General features: G+C 44.9%; 1 protein-coding gene across 4 annotated transcripts in view; it reads left to right on the forward strand.

Moving 5' to 3' along the window:
• The window catches only part of SLC20A2 (solute carrier family 20 member 2), a 98,564-nt gene that overhangs the window by 55,426 nt on the left and 21,147 nt on the right, over nt 1-21,991 (forward strand). For all 4 annotated transcript variants that reach the window (XM_045821893.1, XM_045821892.1, XM_045821896.1 and 1 more), the window contains 5 exons: nt 3,342-3,894; nt 8,240-8,380; nt 8,929-9,014; nt 11,905-12,001; nt 21,150-21,266. In XM_045821893.1, coding sequence (XP_045677849.1) covers nt 3,606-3,894; nt 8,240-8,380; nt 8,929-9,014; nt 11,905-12,001; nt 21,150-21,266 — 730 coding nt within the window. In that variant the 5' untranslated portion in view covers nt 3,342-3,605. The remainder of the gene's footprint in view (nt 1-3,341; nt 3,895-8,239; nt 8,381-8,928; nt 9,015-11,904; nt 12,002-21,149; nt 21,267-21,991) is intronic.

Genomic DNA, 21,991 nt, shown 5'->3' on the forward strand with positions numbered 1-21,991 from the left:
GCCCTCCAGGTTGTAAAGATGATCAAAACCCTCTCCAAGCTACACTAGGCCAGAGGCATACCTGCCCAGGTGCCCCTTTTTTAAGATTTCTCGTCTGTGCTCCTGTGGTTTACCTCTGTGTGTCCAAAGGGAGCCTGTCGTCATTCCCCATCCTAACACCTAAAAATAGTGCAAAAGAGAAAAAACACTTGGATATTCTTCAGTCCAGTTCCACAAGTCAAGAACCATTTATGCCTTCTCAATATCCGCATGCAAACCATCACCAAGTCCTGTAGTTGACTGTAGCCAACTGAAAGAAGTCATCACCCTCTTGTACCACCCTGGGTCCAGGAGACCACTCCTGTGCTCGAACCAGGCTGTAGCCTCATGATTAGTCTCTCCACATTTACACTCCACTTCTGTCCAGTTCATTCTCCACATCGCAGCCAGAATAATCTTTTAAAAATGTCAGTCTGACCAGGGCTTCCCCTCTGATTAAACCCCTGCGGCATCATCCCATTTTTCTCACGGTGGCCACAGTCTTCGATATGGCCCAGCCTAACTGGCATTGTGACTTCCTCACACTGGCCTGCCCCCAGACCCCTCTCCTCATTCTGCTCCTTCCCACCTCCGTCTACCTGGGAAATGCCCGTATGCCCCATCCAGTCCCAGAGTTCACTCCCCTGTCCTGAGGTTGCAGGTGAGCCTACCCCACCCCCCATCTGTGTTCTCGTGATGCTGTGCGAACACATGCCTCCTGCCTTGTAGTACTTACCACAGTTTGCGGTCACACACTGAGTTTCACTGATGAGTGTCTGTTTCCCTCCCTAGACTGTAAACCCCATGTGTGCCAGGGCCGCATTTTTACTCATTGTATTCCCAGTGACTGTCACAAAGGGGGTTCTCAGTAAATATTTGTTGCGTGTGGGGTTTTTGTGTTTTTTTTTTAAGATTTTATTTTTTTAGAAAGAGGAAAGGGCGGGAGAAAGGGAGAGAAACATCAATGTGTGGTTACCTCTTGTGTGCCCCCTACTGAGGACATGGCCCACAACCCAGGCATATGCCCTGATTGGGGAATGAACTAGCGACTCTTTGGTTCTCCAGCCCGTACTCAATCCACTGAGCCACACCACCCAGGTGTTGCGTGTGGTTCTTGTTTGCCCTGCTGGCAACCTAACCTAACAAGATTTCCTCAGGAATTCTTTTTATTTTAGGATAGGTACTCTTGGTCCAAAGTAGTTATTTTGTATTTTCATTTAATATTAGATTAAATGACCCTAATAGATTCATTTAATATTAGATTTAATATGCCCATGACATTAAATGAATATTAAATGACCCTAATAGATTCATTTAATATTAGATTTAATATGCCCATGATATTAATAAAATGCTGTCCTTTGCCTGGAGAGGGGTCTTTTCACTTGCCTCACTTGAGACCTGAATCTCCAGAATGGCATAGGCTGCAGTTCTTAGAAACGGTTGGATGTGTCGGTGTGCATTTTCTATATTATTGCGTGCATGCAGTATTGCATGCAGAGATGGTGCTCAGTCTATGTTTATTTCATTATATATTATTTTAATTTGAAAAGCATATAACCACAATATATAGTCTTTGGAGGAAAGGAAAAAATCTATAACACTACCACTCAAACTCAACCACTCTTAGTCTTTTTATATGCATTTTTAACATCTCCATAATCACAATGTATGTAAATTTTTGTGTTCTGCTTTTATCCCCTGGGCAACCTTAATGTTGATTGACCATTGTATTGTATATGGGCCTAATTTATTCAGTTCAGCAAGCATTTATAAAGAATACCACACTGTGCTAGGCACCTGTCTATGTACCTAATACCATCAGAGAAAATACAGAGTTCATACTGTATGATAATAGAATACCAGAATTCCACATTTTTAGTGACATTTTTACTTTACAGGTACATATTAATTTTATGACATCTCCTCTTCATCTCAGAATGAGGAATATGCAAGACTTTTCTCCATCTGATTAACAGCTTCTTTCTTCATTTATTCAACAAATGTATTAGGGCTCACCACATTAGTGTTAGGACTCCCACCACTATTCTGTGGACTGGAGATGTGGTAGTCAATCCGACAAAGCGTCCACACCCTACTGAGAGAAGACAGGCAATGAATGAATGAATGAATGAATGAGTAGAAAGGAAGTAAGGTGAGGGATGAAAATGGTGTGGGGGAGGGGCTGCTCTTTCACAAGGTCAGGGAACCTCTCTGGTGACATGTGAGCAGAGACCTAAGTAGAATGAAGAGTGAGCTGTGCAGCTGTCAGGGAGACTTTTCCCGGCAGAGGATCAGCAGGTTGAAAGGCCCTGAGGTGAATGCTTGATGTGCTCAAGGAAAGACAAGGTGCCAGTAAGGGAAGGGGGTGAACAGCAGCTGAGGTCAGCGAGCTGGGAGCGGGTGCCTGAGAAGAGTTGGAGTGTCTTACAGGCCATGGGAGGCCTCAGGCTTTTCCTCTGAGAGATGGGAAGGAGTGGTTTCGTGGCCTGACCCGACTTGTGCTTTAAAAGGATGGCGTCATTCACCAGCTTTCCTTGTTCCTTTTGCGAGACCTGTTCACTCTGGCCTCTGTCACCTTCTGGGTGAGTCACTGCCCACCAGAACCTGCAAACTTCCTTTCAGACGCGCATATTGTGGCCACAGTGTACAGAGCCCACCCCTTGTGCGTAACCTCTCAGGTGGATGGTCAGCCACACCCTTGGTGTCACACATTCAGGTTTGGTGATTGCTATGCCAAGACATTCGGCATGTTCCAATATTTGAAAAAAATTTTAACTGTGAATTTCTCATTTCTTTATCTTTTGTTCATTAGAGGCAGTTTTTCCTTTCTGAAAATAATGGCTGAGTATCTTTTTTAGATTGTATAAAAATGTATCTCATTAAGGCTTGCTATCAGTTTTGTAACTCTAAAACATGTTTCAACCTCTGATACTCTAGAAATCAGGTTTTTTTTCTTTTTTTGGAGTGGGGGGCGGGGGTTGGTTAACCTAATTATCATGTTCCTTGAGTTGCTTTAGGGTTAGATCTGTTACGTGCCAAAGTTAGATCCCATTAGTAGGCTTAAAACGGGAGCTTAAAATTTATTTCTGGCTCTGGCAGGTGTGGCTCAGTGGATTGGGTGCCAGCCTGCAAATTGAAAGGTCATCTGTTCGATTCCCAGTTGGGAACTGATGTATCTCTTGCACACTGAGGTTTCTTTGCCATCCCTTCCCCTCTCTCTAAAAACAAATAAATAAAATCTTGTCTTTAAATGTTTATTTCTGAAAGAACAAACTGGTTGCTTAGGGTAATTGATTTCTTTTGTTTTCTTTCTGTTACAGGAGGAGACATCCCGGCTTTCCCAGATTGGGAGGAAAAATATGGAATGTGTTTTACCGCTGACTGAACACAGCCAAATGAACTGTACTGACAGTAGTTTGAAAACCAGCAGTTAGCAGTTTGCTCAGGCTCTAACATTGTCCAGCACTTTCCAGAGCAAACTCACTGTTTACAAGAACTCTCAGCCTTACGACGTTTATAACCTCAAGCTTCGTTTATTGAAAATATTTCTGCGAAAGAAAAGTACCCAGAGTCTACTTTTCAAAATGGCCTTGAATGAATATTTGTGGATGGTCATTTTAGGTTTTATCATAGCTTTCATTTTGGCATTTTCTGTTGGTGCAAATGATGTTGCCAATTCCTTTGGTACCGCCGTGGGCTCCGGCGTGGTGACCTTGAGGCAGGCGTGCATTTTGGCTTCGATATTCGAAACCACAGGCTCAGTGTTGTTGGGAGCCAAAGTAGGAGAGACCATCCGAAAAGGTATCATCGACGTGAACCTGTACAACGAGACAGTAGAAACACTAATGGCTGGGGAAGTGAGCGCGATGGTTGGTAAGTAGCATTCCCCTTCATACCTGTGGGAGGTGTGTCCACTGACCCTCTTCTCTGACGTGCTTCTGTCGTATCCACAGATGTGCTTTTTGCTTAGCTTTGTAAAAACTGGGTGTGATGTTTTATATTTGCTGTATCTTATATTTACTTTCTCTATTTTAATTTGTTTTGTGTGTGTGTATATGTTCGAATATCAAGCAAGCACATTTTCTCAAAGTTTTAGCAAACTTGGTTAAAATAGATTTCAGCTGAGTACTTTCCCTAAAGTATACAGACAGATATTTGAAGGGCAGCTCTTTGTCGTTTTTAAAGTTGTTTGAAAGTTATTAGAGAAAGAGCAAGTCTAAGAAAGTGTGTTTGAAAGATTTACTTAAGAGATTTCCTTTAAGGTTTATTTCTTTTCACAGATTTTTAAGAGTCAATTAGGATACTGTGTTTTGAAAACTTGGATGCCAGTAAAACAATACTTATTTATTTAACTTGTATTCTCAGTTTAAGTGTTTGTTTCAAGAAATTCTGGTCTTCTACATTATTTGTAATTCTTTCGTTGGCTTTTGTGCTGATTTTCTGATTCTCCTCCGGGAGCTCCATTTGGTATGTTTATTTTGTTTTCTGGTCAACAGGCCATTTGCATGTCAGCTGTTTATGGTAGCCTTTCACTGGTGGTTTCGGGTTGTCAGTGAGAGCAAAGTGCTGAAGGCAGTGAAGTGTGTTAGTAAGAGACTGACTGGCCAGCAGGTGCGTTTCCTCCGTCGCCCAAGGTGACCGTAGCCTCCAAGCAGTGTGGGGCCCTTCCGTCACTGCAGCTGAGGAGAAGGTTTCAGGCAGAGATGCCTTAAGGACAGCTGACTGGACTCTTTCTCCGCTTGCTTCTAGGTAGAGATGGCGTCACAGCAGACAGCTGATCAATATGGGTAATTGGGTTAAGGAGAAGAGGGTTAGAGAGGAATTCTACCACCTTCTGCTTTCAACAGGACATATCCTTTTGTAGGAAGAGTCCTGCAGTAGGAGGTAAGATGCTGGTGTACCAAGAACACAGCTACATTCCACAGGTTCTGAGTTGTTTATTGTCACTGGCATTATTTAAACACCCAGGATGTGGAAATTATTTGCCAAATTTAAGATCATCCATTATCTTTTTATTACAGCAAGTTAGTCTGAGAAGTTGTTGAGGCATTTGACCAGAGCAGACCAGTGTACTAAAGTATTAAGTACTGCTATGCCTCGTAGGCTGGTGAGTTCCTGGGTCTCATGCTAAGGAGTTCCTGTGTCTTGGCTGAACATTCTCTGTGTTAAAGATGTAGGGTTCATGGTTGCTTCAATTCCAACAGCTATTGTAATGACTGAATTTTATTTAACTTCAGTGAACACATATTTTTATTATAGTCAGATGTAACGGAAAATTCTCATAGAAAAATAAGTTATTTGTAAAATTCACCCTTGTATAGCTGTGATAGATACCTAAGACATAATCATACTGACCTGAAATTAAGATTTTTTTTTATTTGGCCAGGATGATGTGGGCAAGATATGTTGAAGGGAAGGGAGAAATAAAGAGAACTGATAAAATTAAACAGTAATGAGGCTTCTCCTTTCACCTGGGTGAAACTTTTGAGGCATGGCGGTGCTCAGTGAAGAGACCTGTGAGTGAGGCCGCACGGGGGCCCTCAGTGCAACAGAAAGTCCTGTGAGCTGAGCTTCTGTGGCCACCGACTTTTTGTGCGGACAGTTTTCCCACCCCGGCCTTTGGCCCTTTGCTGAAAGAATGAAAAATACTTACCTCAACTAGAATTTAGGTTAACCAAAGCAATTTGAGGTTTTGCTTGATTTTGTTTGCTTTGGTTTCTTTCTTCTTATTCTCCTCCTCCTCGTGTGTGTGTGTGTGGGGGGGGGGTGGTTTAGGGGAATCTCAAAGCCTTTTTTCTTGGGAGTTTATGTGGGTTACCTAGATTTTCAAAATTGGGCTCCTTGCAAACGGGAGCTATGTATATTTGAGATGGCGGTATAATTATTATTGGCCAAAATCAGAACTGATTCTGTTCAGATATCCAAATTCTCCAACCTTCTTTTCTAAATTCTCCATCCATGTCTTTTCTCCCTCTCCTCCTCCTATTCTTTTACTCTATTTCATTTTTTTTTCTCCTTTTTCTTTAGAAACCTCTCCCCAAGCCCGTGGGTCTCTGTGCTCTCTGATAGAGTTTTGGTGGCATTGGTTGGTTGAGTGGAAGAAATTGTTCGTGCCAGCTAAGCTTGAACACGTTGTCTTTTGGGACTCTAGCTCAGCTCTAAAGCAATAGTCAATCCACTTAGTATGAAACCATCAATGGTCCCAAAAATCTACCGAGAATTCCCAAGTCACCGTCTTCCCATGGCAGTACCCACAACGGCATGAAGAAGCCATCTCCTTGAGCCACACTGAGCGGTGCCTGGTCCCCGTAAAGCTCGCTCTCTGCCCCTGAGCCCGAGCCTTCTCCCTGCCCTGTGCTCACTCCCGCCTGCCTCTCTGCCTTGTTGGTAGCCCCGAACCCGAACCGTTCTCTGCCCTTCTTTCATCTTCCCAGGAACCTGTGGTCTCAGGGGTGCCCATTTCCCCCCATCTTTCCCTAGGTTTTGTCTTATACCCTTAATCCTGTGCTTCGCCCCTTTTAGTAGCCTACCATTGTTTTAGGTTAAAATATAGTTCTTTTTCCCACTGCTTTTCTTAACATGAATGTAATCCCATTTGTCTTCAGAAATTCCTGAGGTTAATGAGGCCTCTCGCCCTCCCTCATTTTGCTAGGTCCCCGCAAATACCTGCCTCCTTTTCCCTCTCCTTTCAGCCGCTCCTTCACTCCTCCGCACGGGCGCTCTTCCTTTCCTTTCCTCCTTGCCTCTCTCGGGCAGCCCCCACCCCCCTGCCTTTCCTCACAAACCCTGCTGCTCCAGGACATATATTACAAAGTCAGCCAGAGGAAAAATCACAGCTTTCAGGAAGGAAAAATCTCATGGTCTGAATCCCTGTGGGTGAGTTTATGCCATTCTCTTAACATCACTAGGTTATTTTAATTTCTGTAAGAGTAGAAATCACCAAATTTGCTTTTTAAGTTACGGTTCTGTGCCATGAAACATGCCCCAGACTCTGGCTCTCCTTTTAAAAGCAACCACGCAGTCCCTGTGAAGGCCTGAGGCACTGTCTGCCGGGAAGCCTGGGAGCTGCCGTGCTGCCCGTCCCGGTCCCGGTTTGGTCCCGGTTTGGCAGCGCGGGCGGCCCCTACTCCTTCCAGCGCAGGCTCAGGTTTAGACACGGGGCCACAGCCCGCTGCAGCTCAAAGGTAAGCACGCCCGGCCTCACGGAGCGGCTGTCAGCGTTGCTCACGAGCGAGGACCTGCCCAGCCTTCAGTGACCCTCTGTAACTCAGTGTTTTTGAAGCAAATGCCAGGGGACTGCTGGGAGGCGCTGCTGTTGCCAAGCAACCGGATTTCCAGAATTAACATTTGGGATTAATAATAACAGGCCCTGCTTATCGGCCAAACTCTTTGTTCTCTATATGAACTTTTCAACAACTGTGTCTGAAAGTGATCTCTCCCCTCTGATGCTTTCAATACTCACGGCAGAATTTGATCTGCTTATGAAAATATCTGAAGTGAACTATAGCCCAGAAAAACATTAAGCCTGGAAAAGAATGGTGAAATTGAGGTAAAGGACACAAAGCCATGACTAAGGCATCCTCTTAACTCCTAAGAATAAGAAGGCTTGAGAAAACCCACAAGGAAAAGCTCCATCGTTCCGGGCAGGGGCTGAGAGCAGATGACCAACTTGGGGTTAAATGTCATAGTTCCTTCTCACGTGAGAGGCAGAAATCAAACAGCAAAGTGGTGTTCAACTGTCTCTGGTACAGACTAGTGTGGTACAGCCGATCTCTAGCCCCCCTTATTATGTGACTTCACGGCATAGCTGCAAGGAAACCTTTCCCAGTATGCAGCCTTTGTTGTTTCTGTGTTTATTCGAGCCCTTAATTTCTCGCTTGATCCTGGTCACACTTCACATCAGAACAAGTTCATCATCGGCTCCCTTACCTAAAGGTGACAACGCAGTTGATAACTGGCATTAAGAGATTTTTCTTAAATACTTTTCTTTAAATAAATCATCATTATCCCTTCAGTGTTGAAGACTTTTTCTTTGACTAAAGTTCATTGAGTAATTTTGTCAGGACATTAGCACTTTGTAAAGACACCACCCACAGAGAGTTAACACCAAGGAGTGTTGTATGGAGGAAAGTGATTTGTAGTTCTTCCTTTTGTGGCTGTTTGAGATGCTGTGCTCTGTACCTGACTTTTTTTTTTTTTTTCATCTTTCAACCTCTAGGTTCAGCTGTTTGGCAGCTGATTGCATCCTTTCTGAGACTTCCGATCTCGGGGACTCACTGCATCGTTGGTGCAACTATAGGGTTCTCGCTTGTTGCGATTGGCACAAAAGGTGTGCAATGGATGGAGCTTGTCAAGATCGGTAATGACCATTTTCTTTTATCTATAAAAAGGAAAGTTTACATTCTCTAGAGTTAGTTTCATTAGAAGTTACCATTATATTTCTTCCTTCAAATGTTAAGGTTCAGAAGACCTATATGGGTAATGTATTTCTCCTTAAAATTTCTATTAATGGGGATTGTGAACTATTATGTGTTAGAGAATTTTTTACCTACAAACACTTTTTAAAAGATTTTATTTATTTATTTTTAGAGAGAGGGGTAGGGAAGGGTAAAGCAAGGGAGAGAAACATCAATGTGTGGTTGCCTCTCACACGCCCCCTACTGGGGACCTGGCCCCAGGCCTGTCCGTGGTGCTGCGGGGCTGCGAGTGAGTATCTGGGGCAGGTGTGGGTCCTGAGGGCTGGCTCTGCCCACGCAGCAGCATTCCTTAGGGCCTGCGTGGCAATGAATAGTTCTGGGAATATTTATTAATGTATGTGCTGTATACTTGCTGCGATTGTGTTATATAAATGTGACTTGAATTATGTAGCATTTTAACATTCATTATACCTTTCTTTAAATTATTCAGTTGCTTCTTGGTTTATATCTCCACTGTTGTCTGGTTTCATGTCTGGCATGCTGTTTGTACTGATCAGAGTTTTCATCTTAAAAAAGGTGAGTGATGCTGTTTTTTTTTTAAATTAAGTTTGGGAACTAATTTTGGTCCTATTCAAAAGAAATTAATCATGAGAAGGGTCAGAGGAATAGTTGTATTTTTACGTTTTTCAGGCACAGCACCCGGGAGTTAGAATCAGATTTTCCTTTAAAGTAGGGGGAAAGATTCAAGGTGAAGTGCCCAAGGGATCCCCTGGAACCCAGCATTGTAAATACTGTCTCTTCCCCTAGGAGTGAGTTAATGAGTTGGCACTCCCAGGCATTGCGCCTGCACCTCGAAAGGGAAAGGTAATTATTTCCTGGCTGTTAATTAGATTTTGAAACTGTTACTAAAAACAGCTGGAGAATTCCTTTACCCAAAAGTAAGGTGTTCTTTCTTTCTTCCCCTTCCTTCCCCTTCTTCCTTCCTCCTTCCTTCCTTCCTTCCTTCCTTCCTTCCTTCCTTCCTTCCTTCCTTCCCTTCCCTCCCTCCCTCCCTCCCTCCCTCCCTCCCTCCCTCCCTCCTTCCCTCCTTCCCTCCTTCCCTCCTTCCTGCCTTCCTGCCTTCCTTCCTTTCTTCCAATGGAGAAGACAAGCTTGAGACACTGACTTTTTCCTGTCCTTAAGAGGATAAAAATAAAGAAATATACCTATTGGAGGTGTAGTTCATCAAAAATAAAATGAGATTAAAATTAAAATTTACTGAGATTAGTATTCTAGAAAAAAATTGATGTACTTTTTTGACTGTCAAGGGGCTGTTGCAGTATTGTATGAGCCAGAAGGCAGGTCTGGATCTCTCTGTTGCGGCACTTGCTGAGTGCATCAGGAACACACCGTCTTCGGCTGTATCCTCAGTTAAAGATGCAGCTGTGTTTTCTTGGCATTGCCTAGCAGTCCAGCGAAGGACTCATTCTCTTGGATGAGTACAAACTTACCATTCCTCTCCCTGGGCTCCTGCCATACTACTATTTGTTTACATGTGGGAGGCGTCAGCCCCTCTTGCCTGTTAGCCTTCACCTTTTTCATTTCCTCTGTCCGGAACCCGTTTTTTCCTGGCAACCTCCTGCTGCTCTTCAGCTTCCAGGTGTTGCTTCCCAGGAAGCCTTTCCTCTCCCACCCCAGGTTCTGGCTGGTTCCTCTCTTCTAAACCCACAGCACTGTGTGCCTTCTCATCCCTGCACTCTCATGCTGTGTACTGTGTTTTATTTCTTGCTAAGTGGTCTCTTTGCTATTTTACTATGAGATCTGTGAGAATAGAAACCATAACTGTCTCGTTCCCTTTTTATGTCAGTGCCCAGCACTGTGCTTAGCACCTCAGAGACACTGGTTGAATGTTGAGAGGAAATGGTGGATGCTTGGGAAGGTGGCAGAGGATGGGAGGGTGAGAGGGAAAGAGGGGGCAGGATGGAGGGAAGAAGACAGATCTCAATGAGGCAGCTGTCACTTGAGTTATAAGAATAGGTTATATTAGAAAACATGGTGATTTGATTAAAAACATACACTCAGGACTTACACACCTTCAGAAGTTATTGGCTGGGAGTCTTTCTTTGGCAGCCAGTGTCCCCAAGAAAACAGCGTTTTGGAAGCCAGAGGCAGCGGGCATTTGAGCATCCCAGGGGTTTGTTTCCGGTTCAGCCAGGCTGCTTGTCACCGGGGGACGTGGCAGATCAGAACACTGCTGTGCCCCTCGTCCCAGCTCCTGCCCGCTGGCTCTTCGTGTTTGCTGTTCTCCACCTGCCCTGCCTGATCTGGGGGTGACTGTCATGCAGTTGAATCACTTCCTACCCCTGCTCTGGCTGTTCCTTACACCTCACTGCTGGTCAAACCCAGCCTCTTGACAGGTGCTGATGGCTGCTTGAGACGCTGCAGAATAGGTTCTCGATGAGGTGTACAGTTCTGCAAACCCACCTGGTTTCCACACATGCACGTCTGCACTTGATAGTAGAAATCTTTGAGGCAGACTCTACTTATTCTCACTCCTGTCGCTCACACCAGTGTTTATACTGGAATTTCCTTTTGTCACGGCAAGGTAGCGATTCCTAGGGATGTATGAATGTCTTACATGGTTATTAGAAACTATAGTCATTTTTAATTACTCAGGCAACATCTATGTGCCAGTGCTGCATCGTGGAGTTCTCAGCCCCTATTTTTGTTTAAAACTCCTTTGTAGATCTGCTTAAAACTCTTTCTCGTATTCTCTTAGGTGTTCTTGAGCCTAAAACGTGTGCAGCACCTTCCTCGTTGTGTAGTGGGGGATGCTGTACCAGGACCCTAACGTTATAAATAAATGTTTTGTTAAAGAGCCCACAGTTTTTAAACTTTTAATAATTGAAGGTTAAATACTGTACCTCATGAGAAGTTTTAAAAATCGTAACACTTGGTAATGTATTTGCTTTATGTATTTTGATAGAGCCAAAATGTACTGTGCAGTAGAGTGACGTAAACCCTATGGCCACACGGTGGTGTTCAAGTCGTTTGACTCTCGTTGGGCATCCTCAGAGGGTCGAGTCTCAGAGCATTTGTTGAAAGTAGATTTTTTCCTCAGTTAGAGTAGTGAGTGTCACAGCTTTTGAAGCAGATGCCAGTCTCTGGGCCTCGGTCCCCAGGAGCCAGCCTAACCTAACAGTTTTTCTCTGTTTCTAAAACTGACGTCAGCTCATGTGATCCCAGTGCTTTAAAGCGTCTGCTGGGCACAATAGTGGGCTCTTTGAAACAGCATTTGTGTAGGAGAGGCGGCCCGAGCTGATGGCTGTTTTTGTGAAGCAGTCATGTGGCAGTGACACGGCCAGCTGGTTGGGCCACGTCTGCGTTTGGAAGACTTTTCTGTAACAGTGTTTTGTTTCGTGTTGCCTGTGTTGGCTCCAGATGCTTCTTGAATCCTGACCTTCTACTTTATCTCGTTATCGCGCAGGAGGACCCTGTTCCCAATGGCCTCCGGGCACTCCCGGTGTTCTATGCGGCCACAATAGCAATAAACGTCTTCTCCATCATGTACACAGGAGCACCAGGTAAGAATTCCTTGGGAGCTTGCATCCAGCGGGCCAGGTGCATTACCAGCTGACGGTTTGGTGTATTGGGTGCTGGCCCTGTTGCATCCTGACAGTGTAAAGCATCACTCGGGGTCATTAGGGAGTCGGTAAAAGAGTAGGAAACACATTTGCTAGTTTTAAATATTCAAGAGATATGTGAAGTACGAAGGTAGTAGCCTTTCAAGTTCAAAAAAAGAAAACTGAAATTCTCGTTCTGCCATCTACCCAGCTGTGTTGCCTTAGTGGTTCCCTTGCGCCTTCTGAGTCTCGGAACAGGGTCTAACTCCTTGTGCCTCCGTGAGCTGGGCCTGGGGGTGGGAGCACATGAGAGCAGGATGGTCCACACATCCACACACTTGGAGACATACCAGGGGGCGCTACATGTAGTGAGAGCACAAATGTCAACCCCCTGGAAACTGTCAGACCAATGAATCCAGCAACTAGAAGCTTCACGTTTTTTTCAGATACTAAAAACCAAAGGTAATTTGCTTTTCAGAATTACTCCTTTTTTTCTGATTCTGATGGCTTTTGTTCTTTTTTACAGGAGTTTGGGGCTTGCGGGGGCAGGGTTAAAAGTTCTGTCCCTTTCCATTTTTAAGGGGTAAAGAAACATTTATGTGCACTGTTCTTATTTGCACACATTTCATTGAACTGTGGTAACACTCGAACTCAGTATTTCTGGGCGTGTTGGTAGAGAGGATTCTTCCTGTCTCTCTCTGAGGCGCACCTCCTGCAGCGGATCCTGAATGTGCCCATTGCTGTGAAGGGTCTGGACCAGCACATATGTCTTTCCTCTTGTTAATGTCCATTATGGATTCAGTTTCAGTTATTGGCCACACCTGACAAAACTCTTCCTCTCTGATCAAAGGATAAAATTTCTTTAAATTGGCATGTCACATTATAGTGGAAAAAGGCTCTCTTCCAAAATAGGGGGAAATCCTTTATGAATTTCTCAAACTAGGCTTTTTCAAAGTAGTTTTACTTAAATTTAAATAGCCATAGGTGATTATATGCTGTGCACTTAAGTGCTATAAACAAAAAGCTTTCTGAGTGATTCTTACCAGTACATGGCTACTTTGGCATCTCTGCAGCATCCAAAACATTGATCTTGGCCCAGAGACATGAAAAAATGCTCAACACCACTAGCCATCAGAGATGCAAAATAAAACCACAATGAGATACCACATCACACCTGTCACAATGGCCATCATTCATGAATCAACAAACAACAAGTGCTGGCAAGGATGCAGAGAAAAGGGAGCCCTAGTGCACTGTTAGTGGGCATGCAGACTGGCGCAGCCACTGTGGGAAAAAGTATGGAGTTTCCTCAAAAAAATTAAAAATGGAACTGCCTTTGATCCAGTAGTTCCACTGCTAGGACTATATCCTAAGAATCCCAAAACACCAATTCAAAAGAACCTGTGCACCCCAATGTTCATAGCAGCATTATTTACAGCCTAAGTGCCCATCAGTAGATGAGTGGATTAAAAAAACTGGTACATTTACATAAAGGAATACTATGCAGCAGTAAAAAAGAAGAAGGAATTCTTACCTTTTGCGAGAGCATGGATGGAACTGGAGAGCATTATGCTAAGTGAAATAAATAAGCCAGTCATTTGAAAGACAAATACCATATGATTGCACTTTAAAGTGGAATCTAATGAACAAAATAAACTAATGGGTAAAATAGAGCCAGAGGCATAGAAACATGAAACAGACTGACAGCTCTAAGAAGGGAGGGGGAGGTGGGGACTAGTTAAAGGACGTTTGTGAATGACCCATGGACATGGGCAGCAGTGTGGGGGCTGACTGTGGGAGTTGGGGGGGCGTGGGCTGGATGGATGGGGGCAAAAAGGGGAAAATTGGGATAACTGTAATAGCATAAGCAATAAAATTTTTAAATTAAAACAAACCATTGATTTTAAAGTTTTGAACACTTGTGATGAGAATTTCCAGCCTGCCTGTGAAGCATCACAGCCGCCTTAAGTTAGCGAAAAGCCTAAAGCTGAAGGTTGTGGTGACTGGAAAGAGGAAACCCCAGCCGCAGATACCGGCGGCCTGCTGGCCCTTCGGGTTTTGTAGTTCACGGACTGGGGAGTATGTTTGTCACGGTTTCCACGACTGTGAAGGAGACTCAGAGGCAGAGAAAAAGCACAGCACCGGGCGGGCCCTGGAGCCCGGGTGGGGAGCGAACTGTGGCAGAGGGAATCTCTGTCCACCCTCTGCTTGCCCGTGAGCCCTTGTTCTCAATTTCCTTCTGGCTCTCAGAGCTCAGTTAGCCAGAGCGAAGGCTGAGCCGCTGTCAGTAGCCAGAAGCCTCTGGCCTAGCGGTTGAGGACACTGCGCCAGGCGAGGCTGGGGCGTCTCTGTAGGGCCCCGGCCTGGAAACGGGCGCTGGTGCAAGTACGGACGGTTTCTTTTTTGCTGCTGTGTGTTTTCCCTGCCCGCTCTTCTCATTACTCTCCAGTTCTTCCAAATGTCAGAAGTAGTCAACTGTGTGATTTTTTTAAATTAAAATTTGACTTCTTCTATTTGCTATATATTTTTTCATCTCTTCTTGTTTTCCTCATCTTCTGCTGCACTTCACTGCAAATTTGCTGAAAGGATCATCTTACTGGGGGAGTAAATTATTCTAAAGAAAAGGAAACGGTGTAATGGATGAGACACTAAGGATTATATAAATATTTCATAGCAATGTGAGAAACAATATAAATGCTAACTTTTATTGAGCTGAGTTTTACATGAATTAATCCTTTCAGTTCTCTGAATTCCTTTAGGAAATTGGTAATGCTGCTTTTCTGGCTCCACTTTACAAGTGGGAAACTGAGGCACAGCCATACCAGGTACCCAAGGTCATATAAATAGTAAGGCACAGAACCAAAATTCGAAGCAGGCAGTCTAGACCCAAACCACAGGCTCTTAATTATGACATCAATAGACTAAGATAGAAAAGTCACACTTAACTTCCGACTTTCGTAAGTGGCATGGGTACGATACTTGGTGTGTAGTAGTACCTGGTACCTAGGGTCACCATTGATGAAAGTCAGAATAAATCAGCCTTAATGCATTCTTCTGTTCTCATCACTCCCTTTAAAAATGGCTTCCCGTATATTTGGAAACCTGGCTATATGTGTTTTAATATATTTAATATACAGCTACTATGGATAAAGTAGTTACCTCTTTAATTGGGAATATTTAGAAAATCTGTCCAAGAATCCTGCAGCTCCTTGTCCCACTGAAAGCACAAACCGTATTCTCAGTGCTAGGGTTCAGGGTAAGTACTTTGGCTGGGTGACTGTGCTGTCACGAACCTCCTGTCTCCTCACCTCCCTGACGCCATCACACAGTGAGGGCAGTGGTGGGGCCTCCATGAAAGGGACGTTGTGTGGCGTGAGGTGACGTGGGCAGGACACCTACTACAGTGCCTGGCACGTGACGACTCCTGATGCGTGTTAGGGGCCGTTTTATTGCCGTCAGCCTTAAGTAGCCTCCTCTTCTTGGTCTTAAGTCACCGACATATCCCGAGTCATCCAATCTTTCTATGTTTTCCACACTTTCTGGTATAAAGTCTTTCTTTCGTGAACTTTCCTGGGGGCTTGCCTAGAGGAGAAGGAAGAAGACGGACTTGGCTGAAGGACTTGCTGTTTTGCTCCTCCACGAAGTCAGAAAAGGACTTTCACATGTTTTGCTTTGTTGTGACTGTTTCCAGAATCGCTTGTAGGCGAGTTTAAATCTTTCTTTTATTTAAACATCGAAGGTTGATGCTTGCCCTTCAAACTGAGCTTTAATTACGTACTATTTCCTTATGTGGAGCCTCTCTGCCTGTCCCGCTGTCTCACAAGTAGCTGTGGGGCCATCTTTGGTGACAGGGCTGAGCTGAGAAGGGTCCCTTCAGCAGTTCTGCTCCTCGAAGAATGAATACTTCTGCCTTTATGCCAGTCTGGGGTTCATCTTCCCGGGTCCCTTTCTTCCTTAGGATGTTTCCATTCGACACACTGGGGACTCAGAGATAAAGGGGAAGAGTGAAGCTGTTTTTGACAGAAACGAGTGATGATGTTAATCTTACGCAGCTTCAACTTCAAGAGCTTTTGATAAATGGCATTTTTATGCATGGAGATGAGCTCAGTGGGGATCCACTGGATGTTGAGTTATAGTGTTTTATTTTGATTTCCTCTGTTCCTCTACTCTTAAGTTATTTTGAAGTTGTTTATATCTTTGGCTTAGTGTGATTTGTTTTACTTTGCATTTGACATGACTTTTCTCAACTAAAAGTCAATCTTATACTTCAAAGACTGAGGTAGTACCTTAAAAAACTGTCTTTGCATTTTTTTTGTCCTTTAAAAATAATTTGCAAGGAGCAAAAATAACTTTAGTAAATAAAGTGCTCACTTGGGTTGGATACAAGCCTGAAGTCTATTTTTAATGAGAAAGTCTTCAGTTGTGTGGGGCCTGGTTTTTGTTCAGCCTTTAAAGGATGAATGGTGAAGTTCGCCGCACGCCTCTCGGAGCAGTCTGAGCAGATCAGCTAACGAAGCCTCTGGTGCTGATGTAGAACTTACATGAGTCAAAGTGTGGTCTCTGGACCAGCAGCATCGGCCTCTCGTGGTGCCTGGTCAAAACGCAGGCTCTCCGGCCCAGCCCTAGCGCCCCCCGCAGCTCCGGGGGTTTGCGTTAGACCAGGGTCCTGGTCATTCTGACACACGGGGCAGCTGGAGAACCACACTCTAGTCACTTCTTTCCCATAACCTTTTACCACAAACTCTGCCGACTAGTCATGGCTCTTACGTGAGAGATGCTCTTCAAAAGTTCTCACCAGCAATGTCTGCTCACTCTTTTACACCAGCAGATGAGTTCTGAAACTTAACCAGGCTTGGTTTCTGGCTTCTTTGGAGCAGACTGAACCTGAGACAGAGCGGATACTCCCCATGCTCCTCCTTCTCCTCCTTCCCCGCTTCTTCCAACACCTGCCCTCCACCCCGCTCCTCCTCCCTTCTTGTCCCCTTCTCATCCTCTTCCCATCCTCTTCCTCCAGCTGTAGCTCTTCTGATCCAGGCGTGAGGAAGTGAGAGCATCAGTAACCCCTCAGGCCCCCGCTGGCTTTATAAGAAGGAGCTTTGTTCCCAGAGGACTCTGTATTCCATGTTACCATGTTGAAGCTTTGAGCTGTGGAGAAACCAGATGTTTCCACGGCAGTGACTCTTGACCCTGGGTCAGGAAGCTCTGGGTGAGAAGAACCTCCAGTTATCACCAAGGGTTGGGTTCAAAGCAGCGTGATTTAAAGTCATTTCCTTTTCAGAATTATTTTAAATGAACCATGGTTTGAGAAAGAAAAAAAAAGATCCTAGTTATAGGACAAATTAAGATACAGAATTTTTAGTTTTAAAAGAATGCTTCATTTTCTTAAAGAATTGCTTTAGGATTTCTTTTATGCCTTTAATTCTCTCTGAGGCGTTGAACAGGTTAATCTAAAACAAACCACACAAAAACTAGCAACTCAGTTTATGACATAAGGGAGGACTAGTAAAGTGTTGTTCTGCAAGTGAGGTGAGTGCATGCGTGTTACTGGGGAAAGATGTACAAAGTTTATTGTTGTGTGATGAAAGCACAGAACAGTATATACAGTGAGATCCTACATCTGTTAAGGTAAGAAAAAGAAAAAAATTCTGGCAAACACTGTACTGTGTGTTGTTTCATATCTAAATAATGCCTGGAAACATACATACCGGAGTAGAGAACAGTGTTTCTCTGGGAAGTGGGTTCAAGAGGGGAGCATGATGAGGAATTTTCACGTTGGTACATCGTGCAACTTTTGTGCTAATACTTTCATAATAAGCATATGTTATGAAATTATACTAAAAGGAGGGAGAGAAAAGAAGGAAAGTTGTGGGGAGAGGCTGATGAGTAGAGGTATAAGGGAATTCCTGTGGACTAAAGCCTTGTTCCTGGTATAGGAGTTTTATTTTACAGACTCTGAGGATGGTTGTCATGTATGGAGAGCCAGGGGTGTGACAAAGTGGCGGCCCCGGCAGACTGTGCTTGTTTCTGAAACATTCATGTACTTCTTCCCTGCGTCACTTGAATCATTGGATCTTGGAAGGTTGAGAATAGGATTGTAAAGATGGTTGAGGTTAGAGCTAAATCACTACTCATCGTATCTCTGCTGTTCAGACACTGGAAAGGGCAGGAGATGAAAGGCCGCTGGGAGGCTGGAGCGGAGGACGGGGGTTGGGAGCTCCCGGCCTCGGTTCCTGGCAGCCACTCCTGGCCGGGCCAGCCGAGCAATTCAAGCCGTGTCCTCGTTTGCCTGTCCGCAGCGTGCAGGGCGCGCCAGGCCTCACCGCTCTCCTGAGGGGTGATTATTGGGAACCAGCTTGGGATCCTCACAGAAAGACAATTCAATGCAAAGGGTTTCTGTTAAAAATTTTTGTTATCTGTAAATTTTCAGAAGAAAACAGTTCTCCCTTGGGTGTATATTGGTTTTAGTACCTCCCCATGCTGAATTTTTGTATTTAATTATTTTTTATCCATGAAACTTGATTTTGTGTATCTAGCACAATTCAGTTATTTATAACATAATGTCAGTTTGCATTTCTCAGATGCAGCCTTTAAAAGTAAACCCCGTGCTCTCCTGACGCTCTGTCACATGGCCCACCTGCTGGGATGCCCCGGTGGGCTCCAGAGCCCGCCCCTGTGCTGTTCCTCTCTCCTGTCTCACCGCCAGCGACTTTTGCCTGTTTGCCCACCTCCCTTCACTCTTCTTCCTCCTCGGTATTCTGCCGTCTCCCCACCCCTCCACCTTCAGCGATGTGTTTGTCCGCTGCCCTCCCTTCTAGCTCCTTGTCACTCGGAGGGTAACTTCAGAGCTTTCTGGCCATGCCCCAGACCCAACTAATGACAAAGGCGATTCTGACAGTCAAGTTTCAAGGAACAGGTGACATTAAGGCTTATTGTCTAAGAAATGGATCAAAAACTTATAACTGACCTCCGTTTCTCACTTTTGGACGTTGGTCCTGACACTGTCTAGATTCCCACTTGGCCCCAGCAGAGGGCACGGAGTGGGCTTGGAAGGAGCTCCTAAAGCAGCCCTTCTCTGCTTCTGCTGTGGGCTCTGCATGGCACGGGTGGAAAAGTCGGTCTGAGAGCAAAGGGGTTCACTCGTTATGTATCTCCCGAATTGTTCCTCTCTCCCCACAGGGTCCGGGGCTCGCCTCTCGCAGATCAGGTTAGCACAATGAAGTCAAAAGTAGCACAGCCAACAGTTTTACCACCAGCTAAACCGGGGAGCCAAAGGAAACATGGGAAACCTCTTCAAAACCCAAATACTTTTCAGCTGTAGGAGTGATGCATGTTGATGTTAGTCGGTCAGTTTGATGTTGGTAATGAACAGTTACCATTCAGCTTGGCAAGAAGCAGCTTTGGAGTGATCCTTTATCACATGCATTGGACACTGACATGAAGATAGAAAGCAGGAGCCAGGAAGCCGTGGCCTGGTGAGGTCAGTCCCCGTGGGTTTTTAAGCAGCTCCAGGCTCCGGATTCTGGGGCCGAGCCAGGGCTGGAGCTGGCTGCCCACTAACGCAGCGCAGCCCCATGGGTCCCCAGGAGTTTGGAAGAAGAGCGGTCTTGCCCCTAAGTGTCTGTACTGCCACCGGTGCGCCCTTAGCCGTAATTAAGCTAGGTGATTCTAGTTCTTTGTTTTCCACATTTATATATGCTTATTCACTCCCTGTGTAGTATTAACTACCTCTTCTACCTCTCACAGTTACCAAAATGTTTAGTAACGCCCTAACTGAATGACTTTGCGTTGGTTTGTGTGCATAGAGTGGATAAGGATGTGACAAGCTTGCATCATTGAAGATTTATTTAATCAAAGGGCAAAGTTTTAATAGGTCCTTCCTCAAACACATTTAAAAACTCTTGAAATTTACAAAAGTGACATGCTTATTAATGTATTTTCATAGTTAACATGATGGACGCATGTTCAGTAAGGCATGAAAGCTCCTCCATTTCCCGTCTCTATACAGGAACTAACGTTGTGTCCTTCCAGAATTTTCACTGTGTATTCACACTTATGGTAGCACTATAACCATGGGGTTGTTATCTTCTTAAAACACATATTGGATCCTGCTGTGCATACTGTTATCCACTCAGCTCTTCTTGATTAACTAGATCTTGGGCCTCTTTCCTTATCAGTACACACAGATCTGCCTTATTTTTTATGACTGAGGACTATGATTACTTCACATTTCCACAATTGTACATATACTGGTTGTCTTGCAAATTCCTACTGTTACAAGTATGGCTGCCATAGGTGGTATTGTATGTCCACCGTGGGTTCCTGTGCGAGTGGGCGTGGTGAAGTTGTACACCTGTGAACGCGTGTGGAGTGTGCCTGTTGCCACCAGTGACAGAAGACACACACACTTCAGAGGGATGAGCTCGGGAGACAGTCCAGTGCTGGGAAGCCATGTGCACGTCTGCCCTTTTCTTGGCTAATGTAATTGCAACTTAGTTTGCATGACTGCCTCTTTAGTGGAAAGTTTTTCTGTCTTTTAATTCTGTGAATTGACACTCCAAAGAGTTCAGTTTGAAGGTCAATGTCCTGTTAAAACTCCTTTATTCCTAAGCTGATTTTTAAACAGATTCAGGTGTGTGGTCACAGTGTCACGTCCGCTTAAAGCAGGGCTGCTGGCTCGTGGGGAACCGCAGGCGGCAGTGACCGGCGGCTCAGTGCAGCACCTGCAGCTGTGGCCACGGTAATGGGCTGGCTGACGGGACACGGGGTGATGCGCCTCTTTCTTAGCCACTGTTGTCCACGCGGGAATTTCGATGTTGAGATAAGATGCAAATGGTTTTATTGCCACTTAATAGGCTGCTTGTGCCAAATGGGTAAAACTTTAATAATTAAGTTACTAACTATTTTAACTGCATATTCACAAGGCAGAGTGTGTCTTAAACACACAGTTTTCTATCCCAAAAAGTGTAGCATTTTTTTTTAATGAAGAGCTTTATTAAATACAAAATCCAGGCGATTGGTTGTGGGTTGGGGGGACCGAAAGTATGTTGACATGAGGCTGACCTGCCAGGAAGTGTCCCCTGAGGCCCCTGCTGTCGTTTCTGTCTCGCAGTGCTCGGCCTGGTCCTGCCCCTGTGGGCCATCGCGCTCATCTCCTTCGGGGTGGCCCTGCTCTTCGCCTTCTTCGTGTGGCTCTTCGTGTGTCCCTGGATGCGGAGAAAAATAGCAGGTAAGCGCTCCTCTATTCTTCTGATTTACTGAAGTGCCCCCCGTTCCCGAGACTTCGGATGGAATGCCCAGCCACCCCTACTGACAGAGGGAGGTGGAGGCACAGCTGAGTCTAGAGCACAGGCGGCAAACACAAGGCCCACGGGCCGAATCCGGCCCAGCACCTTGTTTCTACCCAGTGGCCGAGTCAAACTCTCACTTAACTGTTAAGGAGCATTTACATTTATGCAGTCCTGAAATGACCTTCGGCCCTTTGAAGGCAACCGCGAGGCTGATGTGGCCCCCGGTGAAAGGGGGCTTTATGCCCCTGGTCCAGAAGATACACTGAGATACACACCTAGTCCTTGTCTCTTGGTTCCTGACTGCTTTCTGGCTCACACTTTTTGTTGGTAACTGTGACCCCGGTGAGCACAAGGTCCTAGTTGTGTGGATAAGTGGAAGTTAATGATGCAGTTAAGTTCCACCAGCCTGATGAAAAACATTAGTCTTCTGGGAAATTCATATCAACACCCCAATAAGATATCACTTCACATCCACAAGAACAGCTAAACGTAAAAGACGAGCAATATCAAGTGTTGGTGAAGAAGTGGAGTAAGTTTGTTTATGGTAAAATGTAAAGTGGTACAACCACTTTGGAAATTAGTTCAGCAGTTCCCTATAAAGTGAGTCTACACTTAGCATATGACCCAGTAATTCCACTCCTAGGTACTTATCCAAGAGCTGAAG

This window comes from Phyllostomus hastatus, unplaced genomic scaffold (assembly GCF_019186645.2).
Source record: "Phyllostomus hastatus isolate PE091 unplaced genomic scaffold, TTU_PhHast_1.1 phas_scaffold_46, whole genome shotgun sequence".
Classification (NCBI taxonomy): Eukaryota; Metazoa; Chordata; class Mammalia; order Chiroptera; family Phyllostomidae; genus Phyllostomus; species Phyllostomus hastatus.